General features: G+C 45.4%; 1 protein-coding gene across 15 annotated transcripts in view; it reads right to left on the reverse strand.

Moving 5' to 3' along the window:
- ICA1 (islet cell autoantigen 1) overlaps positions 1 to 17,522 on the reverse strand; it is a 162,753-nt gene that overhangs the window by 11,948 nt on the left and 133,283 nt on the right. For 10 of the 15 annotated variants that reach the window (XM_066239591.1, XM_066239598.1, XM_066239589.1 and 7 more), the window contains 4 exons: positions 15,938 to 15,990; positions 13,138 to 13,197; positions 12,993 to 13,025; positions 3,032 to 3,301 (listed from right to left, as the gene is read on the reverse strand). In XM_066239591.1, the coding sequence (XP_066095688.1) occupies positions 3,032 to 3,301; positions 12,993 to 13,025; positions 13,138 to 13,197; positions 15,938 to 15,990 (416 nt within the window). The remainder of the gene's footprint in view (positions 1 to 3,031; positions 3,302 to 12,992; positions 13,026 to 13,137; positions 13,198 to 15,937; positions 15,991 to 17,522) is intronic. The other 5 variants (XM_066239604.1, XM_066239590.1, XM_066239593.1 and 2 more) reach the window with 4 other exon arrangements.

The following is a 17,522-nucleotide window of genomic DNA, read 5'->3' on the forward strand; positions in this document are numbered from 1 at the left end:
AGGTGTAGTAGAGGTTGCATGGACTTCCTCTTTCAAACACTTAGGTTGCAATTTTTTCCCCAGTTACTTTGAGTTCCATGGACATTCAATTTGTAGCTGTTGGCACGCAAAGGATGCAGGATAACTCGGAGGTTATAGAATGATTCCTCTAACTGGATCTTGATAGAACCCTCTCAGAGTAAAGGAAACTTTTAGCAGCCAGATGATCCTTTTAAATGGTAAATCAGATCATGTTCGTGCTTGGCCCAAGATGCTGTGATGGTTCCCAAGTTCTTCCAAAGGCTCCGAGGCCCAGGGTTGGCCCAGCCTCTGTCTCCTCTCTGAGCACCTCTTCCCCTGCTCTGTGGGCTCTAATGGCCACGCTCTCCCCGCAGACCCTGGGCTACAGTGCCTTAGTCCTTGTCTCTGGCGTTGGCGCAGGGATTCCCTTCCCCAGATCTCCGCAAGGCTCCTTCTCTCACCTCCTGCAAGAGTTGGCTCAGGTGTCCTCTTCTCGATCAGAATTCTTTAGTTCTGCAGCTCCACAACACTCCCATCCCCTGGCTCTACTTTTTCTTTCTTTCTCTTTTTTTAATTAAAAAAAAATTTTTTTTTGTATTTTTCTGAAGTGAGAAGCGAGGAGGCAGTCAGACAGACTCCTGCATGCACCCGACCAGGATCCACCTGGCACGCCCACCAGGGGGCGATGCTCTGCCCATCTGGGGTGTTGCTTTGTTGCAACCGGATCCATTCTAGCGCCTGAGGCAGAGGCCATAGAGCCATCCTCAGCGCCCGGGCCAACTTTGCTCCAATGGAGCCTCGGCTGTGGGAGGGGAAGAGAGAGACAGAGAGGAAGGAGAGGGGGAAGGGTGGAGAAGCAGATGGGCACTTCTCCTGTGTGCCCTGACCGGGAATCGAACCTGGGACTTCCACATGTTGGGCTGATGTTCTACCACTGAGCCAACCGGCCAGGGCTTCTTTGCTTTTTCTTTTTAAAGACTGCTAAAACTATATTTTTTCTTTTCTCAGCAACATCAATCAATTTCTAACCTATGGTGCTCTTTACTTCTTTATTATATTTGTCTTCTCTCCAGTAGAATGTGAGTTCTAGGGAGGCAGAAGCTTGGTCTGTTTTATTCTCAGATGAATCCCCAGGGCCCAGCACTTAGAAGAACCCAATAAATATATGTTAAACAAACGAGAAACACTCGCCAAAGTGGTGGTATGGTGGCGGCCTCCAGGAAGTGAACGGCCTCCCTTGGAGGACCCCATTCTCGGTCCCTAGCGGAACTTGCATTTCTCTCCTGCTGTTGTAACACCTCCCTCCGTAGACCCAAGGGTGGTTTTGTGCCTTTCCCTTGAACTTGGGGCGAGGCTGAAGCACAGAGCCCCGGGCCACTGTTCTTGCCATAGCTTTTGGGCATAGTTCCAGGCCCCCTCCCCCCCGCTATGGGCCTGAGCTGAGACCTCACTCTGCCCGCTCAGGAAGAGGGGGCAGAGCTCTGACTTCCAGGCTGTCAGAGCGGGGCACTCCCAAGTGTGAGACACAGCCACTGTGGCTAGGTGGGGGCCCCCTGCCACTGGGCTCTGTTCCCAGCAGGGGCCCTGGTGTCTCCAAAATGGAGGGCTTGAGTGGGGTTCACCCTGCTGGAGAGAGAAAGCTGAGCTGTGGATGCCGGCCTCAGCCTTCCACTGTCCCACAGCTTGCTGGCCCTCCACCACAGGTGGGTGGGGGTTGACTCAGGTCATTGCTGGCACCGCCGATCCGGAGCTTGGTGAAGGAGATGATGAAACCCAGGGCTGATAAGTAGTTTTTGGATTTCGTTTACCCCTTCTATCTCTAGCTCCACTTCTGAGGAGAAATGAGATAGCTATGAAGTGAGACTCACGGAGGAAGATAAAAGGAATGATGTATTTCGTAAGAAGAAGAGAAGACATTTTAGTCTTTTCCACCAACTCCTGTCCATGATCTCATCCCCAGTGACCTCGGGTATTTTAATAGCCCGTAATTACTTAATCACTCCGGCTGGCCGTTTGTTCTCTGCTCTAAGTGCTGGGTAAACAAGCTGTTTGTTAAGGAGCTAGCCTGACTTCGTGGAAACCAAAACAATTCGAGAAGTTCTTATTACTGCCGTACAATGAGAGCAATATGAGAGGAGGGAAAGAAAGTGTTGAAATGGTAGAAAATGGTTTCCTTCCCAAGGTCTGTTTGATTAGAAACTCCATCTTAAAAATGTCCATTTCAACCTGAGTCTTAGTTTTTGCGTCTCCATCAGTGTGGTTCCCGGGCCAGCGATTCTCAACCGGCAGGGGGGGATTGCTGGAGAGCCTCCGTGTGCTCTGAGCCCTCGCCAAGGCTGCGGACCCCTCGGACCAGTGCGGAGGCTATTCCTGCGGCGGCCAAGGAGGCGCGTGACTGTTGGGCCATGCGTTTTGGGCAGGAGGGAAACAGCTGAGCTGAGGACACACTCAGGAAAGGGGTGGGCCAGGGTCAGAAGGGTGCTGGAGCGAGATAAGAGGAGGTGTGAATAGGGTTAAGAGGCCCAGTGCAACGTCAGTGGGCACTCAGAAACGGCATGGCTATGGGGTGTGAGGAACTCTGTGAGAGAACACAGGGAGACGTGGTGAGGGTGATTGCCGGGCGAGGCCGGCCAAGTCAACAGGGCCGGACCGTGTGGGCAACCTGATCCTCTCCAGTGGCCACGGAAACATCTAAAACCAATCAGACAATGAGACTGAGAACCTCCCCCTCTCACCTTTTATGAATAGAAATTGTTAATACAGGGAGAAACCTGTGAGAAGGAATAGACTTAAAACCCTGCAACATATCTTAGAGCTGGAATGTGAGTCTTAGATTTCAGCTAAAAAGTCACTGGATATAAAAGAAAATTACAAAAGTGGAAAAAAAAAAGACACTAGATATGAAACAAATATCAGAAAACAAAGACAAAGAAGAAAAAACTAGTGTTTTGGACTAACAACAAAACAGAAAAGAATGAAAAACAAACCAACCAACAAACAAAAAAACCATTTCAATCCCTGTAGTTCATACCTTGTAGCGAGGCCTGTAAGTCTTTCATGTTTTGGTCTAAAAGCTGCGAAGGCAGGAATCCTGAGCCCGGCTGGGGCTTAGGGTCGGGCTCTCCTGGGGCCGCTGTGGGCGCTGACTCCTTCAGCCGCTCGTCCCCAAACACAGCGGCCCACTCTCTGCTGAACTCGCCCTCCTCCAGGGAGGAGGCGTTGAAGATCTCACTCAACAGCAGCAGGTCATCTTTGTCAGCACCTTCTGGTTCCAGGGACCCTGCCACTGGGCCCAGGCAAGCTGATTGAAGGAAGACAACACAAAACACATCACCACCGAGGGCCCAGGCTCTCAGGAAATAATGCAGTGGGGGCTGGGATGGGACAGATTGGGCGATGGCTAGATTTAAGAACAAGTTACTTGGCCATGGCTGGCTGGCTCTGCGGTAGAGCATCGGCCTGGTGTGTGAAAGTCCCGGGTTCGATTCCTGGTCAGAGCACACAGGAGAAGCTTCTTCCCCCCCCCCCCCCTCTTTCTCTCTCTTCCCCTCCTGCAGCATGGCTCGAATGGTCAAGCAAGTTGGCCCTTGGCACAAAGGATGGCTCCATGGCCTTGCCTCAGGAACTAAAATAGCTTGGTTGCTGAGCAACGGAGTAGTGGCCCCAGATGGGCAGAGCATGCCTGGCAGGGGGCTTGCTGGTGGATCCTGATTGGGGCACATGTGGGGGTCTGTCTCTCTGCCTCCCCGCCTCTCACTTAATAAAAAATATATAAAAAGAAAAAAAAAAGAACAAGTTAGTCAAAATACAAGTCAACCCCATTGTTACTTCTCTTAAGAAATTTCAGAATTAAATTTCTAGGCCCATTAGCCATCATCACCTTTCCTTCTAAGCAAGGCTAGTTTCTGAGAATCATTAGAATTGCACTGAAGTTGTTTCCACAAAAAAATGCTAAGGTTTTGGTTTTACCTTCATACAAAAAGCAAATTTACTACCCCAAATTTCTCTATAAATATGAAAAAAAGCCAGGGTTGAAGGCATGTTGGAGCTCTGTGTTGCTTGTTTGTACAGTTTCCTGGATCTTCCCCCACAACAGACCCTAACTCCACAGTCAGCAGGACACATGGCAGCCTCTCCTGCCAGCCAGGATGGGAGGGAAGCCTCCGCACACCCCGACGGCCCAGGGCAGAGGAGGGCGGAGGAGGCCAGGAAGTCCAGTGATGACCAAGAAAGTCATCCTTGCCTCTCTCCCTTGTGGCAACCAGTGGTGGGATTCAGCCGGTTTGCACCGGTTCGGCAGAACTGCTACCTAATTTTTTGTTGAGTTCAGTGAGCCGGTTGTTAAAATGGCACTTGTAATCAGGGTTCTCTCTAAGGTGGATTTCTGGGCAGCCGCCCAGTGTGGACATCACAAATTTATACTCCTTACCTTACTCTTTTTTATTTAATTGATTTTAATTTATTGTGTTTACATAGACTCCTTACTCTTTTTTTAAATTCATTTTAGAGAGGAGAGGGAGAGACAGAGAGAGAGAGAGAGAGAGAGAGAAGAGAGACAGAGAGAGAGAAGGGGGGGAGGACCTGGAAGCATCAACTCCCATATGTGCCTTGACCAGGCAAGCCCAGGGTTTCAAACCGGTGACCTCAGCATTTCCAGGTCGACACTTTATCCACTGTGCCACCACAGGTCAGGCTCCTTACTCTTTTTTCATGTTCATCTGCACAACAGCATATTCTAAGTGCCTGTAGTAATGTTCATTCCATCCATAGGTAAAAAAATTGCAAGTGAGGACACCAATCAAGAAACAATATGGAAATATCTTAAATAACAATTTTATTGTTTTTTTGTTAGGTATTATTTAATTTTTTTCATTAATATTTTAAAATTCTTTCTTATAATCTAGTTTTGCATACGTCTTCTGTTGTTCTTATTTAAGCGCCTGAAATAATAAACTATCTTTCGGTATATCATTTTTTTTTTTATATTTAAAATGGTCATTAGGGCAGAGAACTGGTTGTTACATTATTTGAATCCCACCACTGGTTGCAACCCAACTGCACAGAGCAAAAAAAAGGTGGGTCCGGTTTGCCTGAGGGCATCAGGGAAAGGTTGACAGGGAAACAGGGCAAACCATGGAAGCGCCCAGAGGAGGAGGTCCATGGGCCAGAGACACAGGCCCAGAGGGTGGGGACAAGCATGGGACCTGCGTATGACTGCAGCAGGGCCCTCGCGCCCCTCTGGGCCTCTGTGTTTCCAGCTATAAAATTATATTCATAATGCCTCCCTTGGAGTATTACGAGGAAGAACAAAACATAAATATACCTTCAATTTCACAGACAGTCCAGAAGGAGAACTTTAAGAGATTCATTCTTGCAGAACCCTGACAAAGTTCTGGGTGGTGCAAGCAAGCAGAATGGGGGCATTACTACCAGAAAGCCTGGAACAAGACCTTTCGTTAAGTTTTCCACATATTTTGGAAACGGAGGCTGCTGGTTTTATCAGCTGTGGCTTTGCTGTGGTGGCTAACTGCCGCCTGGAAACTGTGAATGTTTTTTGTGGTAAGTCACGAACAGAAGGGACAGTCACCATTTATAGTGGCTCTGAGCTAAAACTGCAATTCTGATGCTGTCATATCCAGTGAATTGAACAGGTTTTCCTTATATAGATGAGACAAATATTAAGTGAAGGCTTTTTAAGAAAAAAAAAACTTATCTCTGTCAGCTTTGCTGGGTCTATTTTCAACCACAGTTTCTATGAAGATCTCAGATTGAGGAGATTTTTGATGCGCTGAGCAGACTGGCTAGAAGTCAGGAAGGGGAGGAGTCTAGCCATTCTTACATCACTGTGGTTTATAAATAGGGGCAAGTTGTCCCTTCAGTGGGACAACTGTGTCATTTAAGCCTCCTTACTGTTTGTGTCATCGCAGAAATTTGCACCGAGCTGCAGCCTGCAGGTGTGCTGAGAGAAGATGGGGAGGATGGCGTTTTACTAAAAAGCTTCGTAGGCAGTTCTGTGGTCCCCGGGTACTGCAGGGACCCGGGCCTGAGTGCGGTGGGAAAGGCGCGGCAGGCAAGGCGACACCGCCTATCTCAGGAAGCGATGGAGCCTGGTGAGGCCCCGTGTGTCCACCAACAAGCGTCTCCTGCATGCAGGCCCCTCCCTCTCTCGGCCTCTCTTGGCATCACCCGCTTGATAGACACCTTCACAGACAGCTGAACTTCCTATGTTCTGTTGAGACTGAAATGCGCAAACCTTTCTGCATGTGTTACTTCCTGGCCTGGCTGAAACCAGGTGATTACCGAACCAAACCCATTGTGATGGAATCCATTAAAACGGATGTGTAGACCCTAGAGACACAGGTGACTTTAAATGAATGTTGTTAATTATGGCTGTTCCTCCTGAAGTCACTTTACAGCCCTCTGCTAAGTCAAACCCTAGGGGAGGTGTCCCTGCCTTCAGGTACATGTCAGTCCGGGGAAGATTGTGGCTAACATTAGCAACAACAAATAATGACCTCCGAGCCTTCCCCAAAGAACCACAGACTGAAAAAACCCTCTCTGTTTTTACTGTGTGGTGCCATGGGGGCATCTAGAGTGGACTTCTGTGAGGGTGGCTAACTTCTGGTTCTCTTTCTGGGGAAACACCTTCTCCACATGATCTTGGGGAGACACCACTTAAGATGCCTCATCTCATCTCATTCAGGTGGACGTGTGACCTAGGCTGGCCAGAGTCCTTCAGTTTCCTCAGGCCACAGTGACTGGCTAGGGGTGGGCATGTGCCAGAGGCTTCCCTGACTTTGGTATATGTAGCTAGAAGGAAGAGGTTCTATCTTTCTTTGGGGTTCCAAGTTCTAAAATACAGTTCTGAGGCCCTAGGCGATGACAGAGCCAAGCATAGAGAGAAACAGCATCAAGAGTTGGAGCCCTGGCCGAATAACCATTAGAGCATTGTCCCAAAACACAGAGGTTGACGGTTCGATCCCTGGTCAGGGCACATACAGGAACAAAGCTATGTTCTTCTCTCTCTCTCTCTCTCTCTCTCTCTCTCTCTCTCTCTCTCTCCCTCCCCCCTTCCTCTATTGCCAAAATCAATCAATAAAAAATTAAAATAGTTGGAGAGAGAATCCTGATGACACTCAAGTCCTGGATCCACTCTTGCTTGAAGCCAATCACCACTGTGCATCTCTGGTCACATGGACCAATCAACACCCAGTACATTAGTTCCTTTTCTTTTTTATTTTAATGCTAATCTATTTAGAGAAGGGTTCTATTACTTCTGCCCAAAAGATTCCTGACTACTATTGTATCTTATCAAACTCACTCTTAAATAATAGAAATGAGAAAAGGACCCACGGTGAGGATAATATTGTCTAAAGCTGGTTCGAAATAGAGTCTGAGGTCTGCCATCAGATTTGGCCTCCTATTTAGTGTCTTCGTTTTTAATAACAGCTAAAGCAGGCTGCACCGTGGACATTTTCTTTTGAAGAGAACTTACTACTTAGCTAAGAGCAATGAAACTGGCACTGACTTGAACCAGAAAACAGGGGAACCTCCCAATTATTTCCCTGATAATTAAGATGCTTGAGATTACTCTACATAACTTGTAAGAAGAACTTAATTACAAGCAGAAAAGAGCAAGGTTGGATCTGTAACCAGACAAGCCAAGACTTGAAAAATAACACTAGTCAGTTGGCTCTTCAGAATCATGCTCTCCTTTTTGTTAGAAGTAATTGAGCTCAACTGTGAGGAAACAGGGACACACACACAGATATGATAAGCTCTCTGAGAGCAGCTCTAGTAAGAGCTATACAACTGAAGTCATAGCTGCTGCTGCTACCCACTAGATGAGAAATGATTGCTACTGGGTTATGGCATCCTATTGCTCTTGCCTTAAAGGATGAACAAAGGCTATAGAGCTCTCAGGTGTCAAACCCACCGATACTACTCCAAGCCCCCTTCCTGCTCTTGAAAGCTCTGTCTCCATGTTTACTTTTAGATCACATAACCCAACCACAGACATTACTACAAAAGTACTCAAATTCTCACTTCCTGGCCTCCAACTCTATGATCTTTCATGCGTTCCCTCTTCCTTTCTAGGAGGAACCCTCTCTATGCCCTCCCCCTCCTAGTGGGAGCCTGCTCTGCCTGAAGTGGCCTCTTGAAGGTTGGTGGGCAGATAGCTCCTCATGGCCAACTCCAGCTTCCTTTTCTCAGGCCTCCCCTCCATAGCACTTGGCCCTGCCGCCCACTCTGGGAATGCTGTCACCTCCTGAGAGTCCTCATGAAGTGCCTCTCGTAGATGTCCTCCTAGCTTCTTGACTTCATGCTGTGTCTTCCTACTCGGGTTGCCTTTCAGGTATCCTCCTAAGCCGTCATACCTTCCTTCCCTGTTGTCTATAGATCTTACTTATGATCATGGTTCCAATCTCACCTGGCACCCTCTGGGGTTTGCCCATTGGCGAGCCTGCTGGCAGCCTCCCACTGTATACCTTGCTCAGTTCAGCTGTGAGATTATTACTCTCTTACTCCAAATCTTTGATGGCTCCCTCTGACCAATAATGGTATCAGGGCCTCCATGGTCAAGTTCAAGCTCTAGTGCAGCCCTTTCATCAAAACTGCTTTCAGGGAAGCCTGTGATTTGCAAAACAACTCTGCTGGCCATTTCTCAACAATGTTTTTCTGTCTGGGAACCGACTGCTCTCTCCCAGTGAGATTCTCTAAGAGAAGAATCATCCTCAACTGAAAGGGATCTTAGAGGTCGTCTCCTCATTTTACAAAAGAGGAAAAAGGCACCTGCCCAAGGTCATATACTTTGACTTACAGCTTGTCTGGCTGGAGACGCCTGGCTCACGGGGTAAGATGTTTTCTCAACATTGCTTTCACTTCAGAGCCTATGCGCGAGCTCATGTACAAACTAGCAGGTGAGCTTTGGTAGTTGTGAGGGTTTTTAAGGTCAGCTGACTCTCCTGGCAGCCCAGCAAAGCCCTTGTCTGCAGGCGCCATGGCAGAAGGGCTGAGAGGGTAGAACCACTCGGCATGTTTGCCCGGCACTGCCCAAGCATTCACAAGGAAAAGCCCCATGCCCCTAGGAAAACATTCCTCAGGAAAACTGATCCTGAACCAATGAGCTCTGACTGAGTCTGGCCCAAGGAGTGTTCAATGAGTGAAAACCGACATACAAAAGAAGCTCTCAAGTTCAGACAGAGTGTGTGGGTGACAGAAAGCTAGTGTGGCAGCCCCCGCAGATAACAGTTTTGAAATCATACTGAATTTCATGACCTCAGCATAAATTAGGAACACAGAAGATGGAAACATAACTACACAGACCAAAAATGAGAGCACAGGAAAACAAGATAAATGTCACCTCAGTCACCTTCATCTGTGTGTGAAACAGGAAGACGTCGCTTCTCTGGTTTTCTCCCTGGTCCCCACTCTCCGCGTTATGACTAATTGTAAAGGCTGCATGCTTGCAGCACACGTGAAAACCCCAAACGCCAACACTCTCATCCCCCAAACGAGAGAACGGGGGAAGGACAGGCAGGAAATGACCTCACAACAACGTCTAACAAGACAAACAGTCTTCATCACAGAAAGCTCTGGTAACAAATTATACTTATTTGGAATGCGAGAATTCTTCTAAAAACTTACTTCTAGTGAAAAAGTCATTTATAAATATGTGTCTTCATTATAGCATTAGATCTTAACAAGCAAATTGTTTTACTGAAAAACTTGAACACGGGAGCAGGGTTAATCTATTCAATACATAGCACACTACTGACTACATGGTGATCAAGTCAGGACAGTACTGGTTTTAAAAGTGCACCATAATTTTACAGCAGTTCATCCGAGGGTGCTGAGGAAGGCAGGGAGAAGAGGCTAAGGAGAAGATAATAGCTTACTATTTGCACATTGCCTGTGACGAAGCAATCAGCTCCCTGGTCAGCTATTTAGGAGAACTGCAGAAGGTTCTGAATGACTTGGGAGGACGTGGGCCCAGAGATAGAAACATGTGATTACTATGGACTAAAGGTTCTCAGAGCTATGGGAGCTACACAGTGAGCTGCTCAGTCATCCTGATGTTTGGCCAGAAATTAGAATCATTCAGTCTGAAGGCAGTAACCAAGGAAGTCACAGAAGACAAACATTTAAATTGTAATACGGACAATGAAGATTTAAAAAATCGGTTCAGTGAGTCTTATCCCCAAAGGGGGATCTTTTGGGTAAGGCCAAGTGATGAGATTTCGGTGAGCTGAATTCATCACCTCTCTTGTGCTTAAACCACTGCTTTCTGTTCAGTTATCTGATGGGTTTTTTTCTTGGCCCAATTTAGAGAAACAAAGACTTCTATATGTTTTAACTTGTGATTTGAGGTTGGGATTGTTACATGTGGTCACAAGGTGCTGTCAGGGCAAGTATCTCAAAATGTCACCCAGTTTTGTTTTGTTTTTTTTTCAACTTAAGACATTTTTATAAACAGGCCAAAGATTACATTTTATATTACATTATCTGTTTAGTAGAAGAAAACACATTTCATTGTCCACTGAATCAGCGTGATCTGCTGGGCAACGGGTCCTGAAGAATTGCCTCCTCGCTGTTGTCATAAGCAGCCTGCTTTTTGATGACATTATTCCACAGTTTAGCCATGATTGGTCTAACGGAATTACCACTGGGAGTGGACCAGCCCCAAGCAGCAGGGTGCTTGTCCTGTAAAGTCAGCCATCCCTGGATTAGGCTCTTCTAATTTCTTGATTGTTTAATGTCCTGCATATTATAATGTGTTTTAATTCAGGATTGGGGCCTATCTGGCAGTTTTACGAAGGATACACATTTTGAAGTCAACCAATTAACTGAGTGTTCTTTTCTTCGGTCATCCCAAGTTCTCTGTGAGGCTATTTCTGTACTCATGGCCATGTTAATTTTGCAGCTGGTGCTGCCCAGGAGTAGAGAGTGGGAAGGCACGGCTCGTGCCTACAGGACGGCTTTGTGGGTCGGTGGTGATACAAGGAAAGGAGAAATCATGTGACGCTGCATTTAACTGAGAAAACCTGTAAATCAATTTTTCAGCCTGAGGGGGGAAAATTCACATTTAGGGGATAGAGCACATTTATCTCTCTATCTTCAGAGTAAAATTCAGTGCTGCCGTTGTGTGAAACAAAGACTAGGAGTGTAAACCAATGAGAGAAAAATTGTTTTAAAAAACTCGAAAGATGGCATCCTTATTGCAGGGTGTCTTGGCACGTGCTTTGGAGGAAGCTTATGAGAGTAAGCATGGATCTCGGGCAGTGGCAGCTCTGATTTAATTCTGTGAAGAAATGCATGTCCCCGGGCTAGTGTGCTACCATTACCAAGTGAAAAAAGTCAAAACCCCAAAAACCAACGACCTTTTTTGGGGGGGGAGGGGAAGAAGGGAGAAGCACAAGAATACAGAATCATATTTGTTCGTGTCTACATAACAAAATGCCCGAGGGTAACTGCGGGGAGGGGAACGTGGGGATGGAGAACGGAGTGGGGGGCAGGACGGGGAGTGAGGGTTCCTTCACTGTATACCTTTTATTATCGTTTCTTGTTTGTTTGTTTTTTACAGATATGACTATACCATCTATTTAAAAAATATTTTCTGGGTAATAAGAACCTAGTGCTTGTTATATTATAGCCTTTATCTTGCCTTTGTAAAACTCAAATAGTTCCCTCTCCAAAAAAGTAATTTATTAAAAAAAAACAAACCCAACTCTATTCCATCCAACTGTTGTGCCCTTAAGCCAAGGTGGGAAAGTGTGCAGAAGAATGGAGGCCAGGTAACGGCAATTTGCATTAACTACGTGCTCATGACTTTCATAACCTGGTATGGTTTCAATATTTATAAATAAGCAGTCATTCTGATAAAATAGACATGGGCATTCATATACTGCTGCCTGGAGAAAGAGCCAAGGGGGTTTCCACCCTCAGGTTTACCTGCCTCAGCCCTAGAAACCGAACGTCAGAGTTTGGCTGCCCTTCCATCTTTGAAAAAACGTCAATCAGTGCCCTGTTTTCTAGATTTTCCTCTTCCCACACTCTGTAACTTAAATCCAAGTCAAGCTCAGAATGAGTCAGGAAAAATCACTGGCTCTAGCTCACTGGAGTCTGGAGGATGACCTTGGCTCTTGTCTAGTCTAGACCAGGGCAGACTACGCGCCAGCACCAAGGACAAGAGGTGTTCTGGAGCAAGGTCCCAAGTCTCGGGGGGATTGAGGACTCCTGGTGAGCCACTAGAAGCACACCCTGGGGAGGATCAGGAGAAAATGTCATGACTAAGTCACATACTCAATTTCTTGGGATTACTTAAGACTATGCTTGTCTCACACAAATCTGTGGTTCTGAATTCTCTCTTGGATGGTTATTCTTCAGGATAATCGATTTTAGGTCTGGTAAACTCAGGTGTGAGACCTAGCCAGCAAACTCTCTGAATTTCACTATGGTTCAGTGGCGCTACCACCAGAACAATGATTCTAGTCTTACTATCTCCACTGTTTACCAATGAAGAGTGTCCCTATGTCAGAGACCATGAAAGGCCTTTTACATATATGATCTCCAGCCTTGACAATAATGCAGCAAGACTGTTCCTATTGGTTCCATTTTATAAATGAGAACTCAGGTTGAGAGTTTAAGTATGAAGCAAATAACAGAAGGCCATACAGATAATTTAGGGTGGACCTGGTATCAAAACCAGGCCTGTCTGATTCTGAAAGCCATGCTTTCTCTACTACAACACACAACCTTTGACATTATAACTTTTAGCTTTAGGAGTCTGACATTGTGAAACTAATTACACTAAGGATGACAGAGCCACACATACTAATACATATTAATGTGCTGGAGCAGAATAAAATTCATTTATGAAGACAAATGATAGTCACCTATTCAAAAGATAAACATCACATTTTCCTATATGCAAAACAGGTATTAAAAAACATTAAACCAATTATAACCCCAAAGAAATGCATAAATCTTACCACCTTCCTTGGGGTTCGTGTTTAATAGTTCATCTATCAGTCCATTTGAGGAGAGGAAAGAAAACAAAATCATGAGTTAGTTTTATTTTGTAAGGCGTTTGAGTCAGATGGTTAAAACGGAGTCATTTCTTTTAATCTGGGTTACCTGAGCATGCATTGTGTGCAGAGTTTCTCTCTAAGGCAGATAAAACACTGTTTCCTTCAGCTGTAAATACAACATGCAGTTGGTCATCACTGGTTCAGAATGGGGTTCGTGCTCGCACACTATCGCGTGCAGGGTAAACACACAGCTTCAGGAAGAAATGGCAGCCACAAACTCACTCATGCAGAAGCAGGGGCCTTCCAATTATGTTTTACTCAAGCTGTTGGTGCTCAGCAAATGCTGAGTTAACCACCCTGAATCTTTGCTTTGTTCAGTAAAATACTGTAAGACACTGATCTAACAGTTGTTCCGTGGACGAATGTGCAACTCAAGTGATAGACTACTACTGCTTGACGGTGCTAATGAACGTCAGCCACACAGGCCTGACTGAAATCAAGGGCAGGTTACTGAGTGAAAGAAGCACTCCGCAAAGGCTACATACTGCATGAATCCAACTCTACAACATTCTGGAAATGGGAAAAATACGAACATAGTAAAAACATCAGTGGGTGCCAGGAGTGGGAGGGGCGGGGGAGATGAACAGGGGAAGCCACAGGGAATTTTCAGGGCAGGCGAACTCTTCTGTATGATGCTGTAATGACGGACACGTGTCAGTATACATTTGTCAAAACCCATGGATTATAGGTTCACCAAGAGTGAACCCTAATGTAAACTGTGGAATTTGGATTATCAAATGTGTCAACGTTGGTTCATCAGTTTATAACAAATGCACTACTCTGGTGGGGGGTGTTGATAATGGGGGAGGTGAATGTGTGCACACAGCGAGTATATGGACATCTTTGCATCTTCTGCCCAATTCTGCTGGGAACCAAAAACTGCTCTAAGTAATAAAGTGGTCTGTATGTGTACATACATACATAATAGAATGGGATTAAAACTTGGTTTGCTCATATGACCATTGGACTTTCTGCAGGTCATAGAATACAAGATGACACTTCATTTTAATGGATTTCACTCTGTGTGTGTGTGTGTGTGTGTGTGTGTGTGTGTGTGTGTGTGTGTATATATGGCAATCAACATCTATAATCTCAAAATATTATGCACATGCCACAAGCAAGTAAACATATTACACAAAGAAAAAGGAAGAAATTCTGATTATATTGTCATAAGTTACATGAATATGATTTATATAGATATAATAAACTGGAATTTACAATTTCCCACAGAACTAATATTTTTTTATTTGATTACCTAGATTGGCTTAACGTGATTCATGCTGTTGGTACCCAAGGGATACTGATACTGGAGGGTGTGGCTCAATAGTCAGAAAGCTTTTACCTGGCCAACAGACCAGGCTGACCTGCCTCTCTGTCTCCTTCTGCCCCCTGCTCCCTCCCTCATGCTCCAGAACATTGTGCCTCTGACCTTCTCTCGGTCATCCCTTGTTCATAACCTTTGCCTAGGCTGTTTCTTTTGCTTTGACAGTCTTGCAACAGCACTGGACGTGGCTAGTTCCCAGATCCCTCAGACAGGTGACATCTCCCTATCACACATGCCCAGAGCCCCTGTTGCTCTCACCGCAGCTGCAGTTGTGCACGGACAGGAACAGTTGTTAAATCGCCACCTGCCTGCCTACCCTTTGACCGTAAGCGCCATCCTGGCACGTTCTGACTATGTCTGGTGAACCACTGCATGCCCAGATGTGCCATCTGTTGTAATACACTCAATATACTTTTGTTGAACACATGAAAAAGTACATAAGTGAAGGCGTACATGCGTGAACGTGTGATGGAAGCTAACCAAGAGGGCAAACAGCGAGGGTTGGTTTTCTTCTTCTCCTATTGAATGGCGCACTGGAGAAAAGCAAGTGAAGAACTGAAGTGGGAGAAGAATCAAGTAGGTGAAGCAAATGGTCGGAGAAGTAGGAAAGAAGACAAGGGAAAGAGAGGGTGGAGAAAAGGATGGAAAAGAGGGAGCTTTCAGGGTCTACGGCACCTCCTCCCATCTCTGGGCCAGGCCAAGTGCTGTAGCAAAGGGCGGAACGGGGCAGAGGCAGACAAGTCTCTGGGAGGGCCAGGCTGGGCAGAGGGCTGGGCGATGAGCGTTCTCTTCCCATCACCGGTAAGACCTTCTCCTTTGTCTGAGGATTTTGTGTCTGAGTGGAAGGGTCAGCATCACATCACCTTAGTTCTACCTTAATTACTATTCCATCTACTCCTTCATGTGACAATGGATCAATGGGAGAACTGGCAGAAGTGGCAGGAGGCAGCGACAGCTGACGAGCCACTCACAGCTCATGGTATCATCAGCCACGGCTCAGAGCCCATTTCCGACCACAGGTACAACTGTGGTGTCCTGTTCATTCCATAACAGGCCCAGAAATCACCTGGAAAGCAGCGTCTATTCCCAACCATGACCGGCACCCACCCCACAACACAATGAAAACCATACTTGATGCGATGTAATCATGGGATCTTATGAAAACTATCACGACAGCCCAAACAGCAGTTAGAACGAGTAGTGGTAATAGCAGAAATGATATCATCTGTTGTAGAAGAAACGGCTCTCTGCCAAGTCTTCATTGTGGACGCTCCCCCGACGGGTTGCTGCTGAAGTGACTAATGATGCTATTTTCTGGTTCAAAGTATACAGCCTCTTACTCTAACGCTATAGGGTCGACATCACTGAGCTATGAAAATTTACAACTGAAAGCATGTTAATACACACTTTTCTCAATTGGAAGAGAAGAAAGGCCTAGGGGTAGTTTGCCAAAAAAGATAATGAGTTGGCTGTTGAGCAAGCAGTACTTCAGAATCAATTCTAAATAAAAAGCAAAACTTACTCTTAAAAATAGAGGATTCCTTGTGCTGGTTTTCTTCTTCTAATGAAATTAACCTTAAAATAAAATTAAGAAAAAATTTAGTAATCTAGTTCTGAAAATGTTATATTTATGATACAGCCAGGTTTTCTATACAATGTCTATTATCACACACACACACACACACACACACACACACACGTGACTGCAGAGACATTTACAGGCTATTTTCTGAAGAAATAAATTTGTGGGCTTTCTTCTGTCTCAACGCTGTTAGTAGCATCTTAACATCTGAATCTGTTTTTGTCGTAAGACATGTGTTCTGTAAATATCTAGATGGTTAGGTAAAAAGTAAGGTAGATACTTAAGTTATCACTTTTGAAAACAGAGTTTAAAACAAATGGGCAAGCAGCTGTGACAAGGGTGTCACAGGAGAGGACATCCCAGTAGTTTAGCTAAAAGCACACGAGGCTGAGGGCAGGAGCACTCTCAATCGCAGACTGTCGCCTCACTCCGCCCTGACCACACACGGGTAGGTTCATGGCAGAGACACCGCCATGCTGAGACTCAGCCAGTGCCTCCGAACTGCCCCTCTACCATCCTGGTTCACCTTTACTTGCCCTGTCTGAAAAAAAAAAATCCTTGTTGCATTTTCATTGTCATTTTAAATAGTTCCTGGGTTAGGCTTGTGAGCCTTTAAAAACAAAGTACTAAAATAAAGCAGGAATCTGAAATTAATTAAAACTAATCAAGATGATCTTGAGGAGTTCCCTTCTGAAGGAAGGTCATGCTTTATTTTGATTGTAGTAACATTTGGAGTGAAAGAAGATTCCAGGACTCACTCCAGATTCTGGCTCTTTCTCCAGCAAGCGTGGTGGGCAGTCCCTTAACCTTTCTGAGCTGCACACCCATCATTCACGCACTAGACAGACGCCTGCACGGATCATGGAGGGTTATCATGAGAACGAGTTGCGATAACAAATCAAACACCTGGTGTTGTGCTTGGTGAGTAGAAGGTACTCACTAACTGGAAGCTAACATGGTTTTTTTTATTACTAAGAATAGCTTAAACTGCTTCCCCCAATATGTCAACTGTACTACATCGAGATCCCATTTTACCACCTTTCTACAGTAAAAACTTGTTTCCATTCTGCACTAAAGAAGTGTTCTAGTATTTGTGTTAAAAATGGTGGTAGTGGGTGCAATTAAACTGTCTAAACAGATAGATAGACAGATAGATAGATAGATAGATATAAATGATGAATATATTTGAAACTTTATTTATAAACAGAGTAAAAATGTAAGGCTGCTTTGCCACAAGACTGTCATCTAATTTTTTTTGTGTGGAAAAGGACTAGCAAATGGTGGGGTAATCTATTTTGGTTTCTCAAGTCAGCCCCGTTCAAGGTTAATGCCGCTCCTGCAGGTTCTGACATCTCAATAGAGAAAGACATTCACATGGAAACCTTCCCCTTGCTGTATGAGAGGGCTTGCACCCTCTACATAGAACATTTCCCTCAGTACTTAAAATGACTGGAAGCACCTTCTTTGTAAAGAGGCAAGGAACAAAGATGGGGCCGTCACTTCCTGCTCTCTGCTTCACAGAGGA

Source organism: Saccopteryx bilineata, chromosome 7 (assembly GCF_036850765.1).
Source record: "Saccopteryx bilineata isolate mSacBil1 chromosome 7, mSacBil1_pri_phased_curated, whole genome shotgun sequence".
Lineage (NCBI taxonomy): Eukaryota > Metazoa > Chordata > Mammalia > Chiroptera > Emballonuridae > Saccopteryx > Saccopteryx bilineata.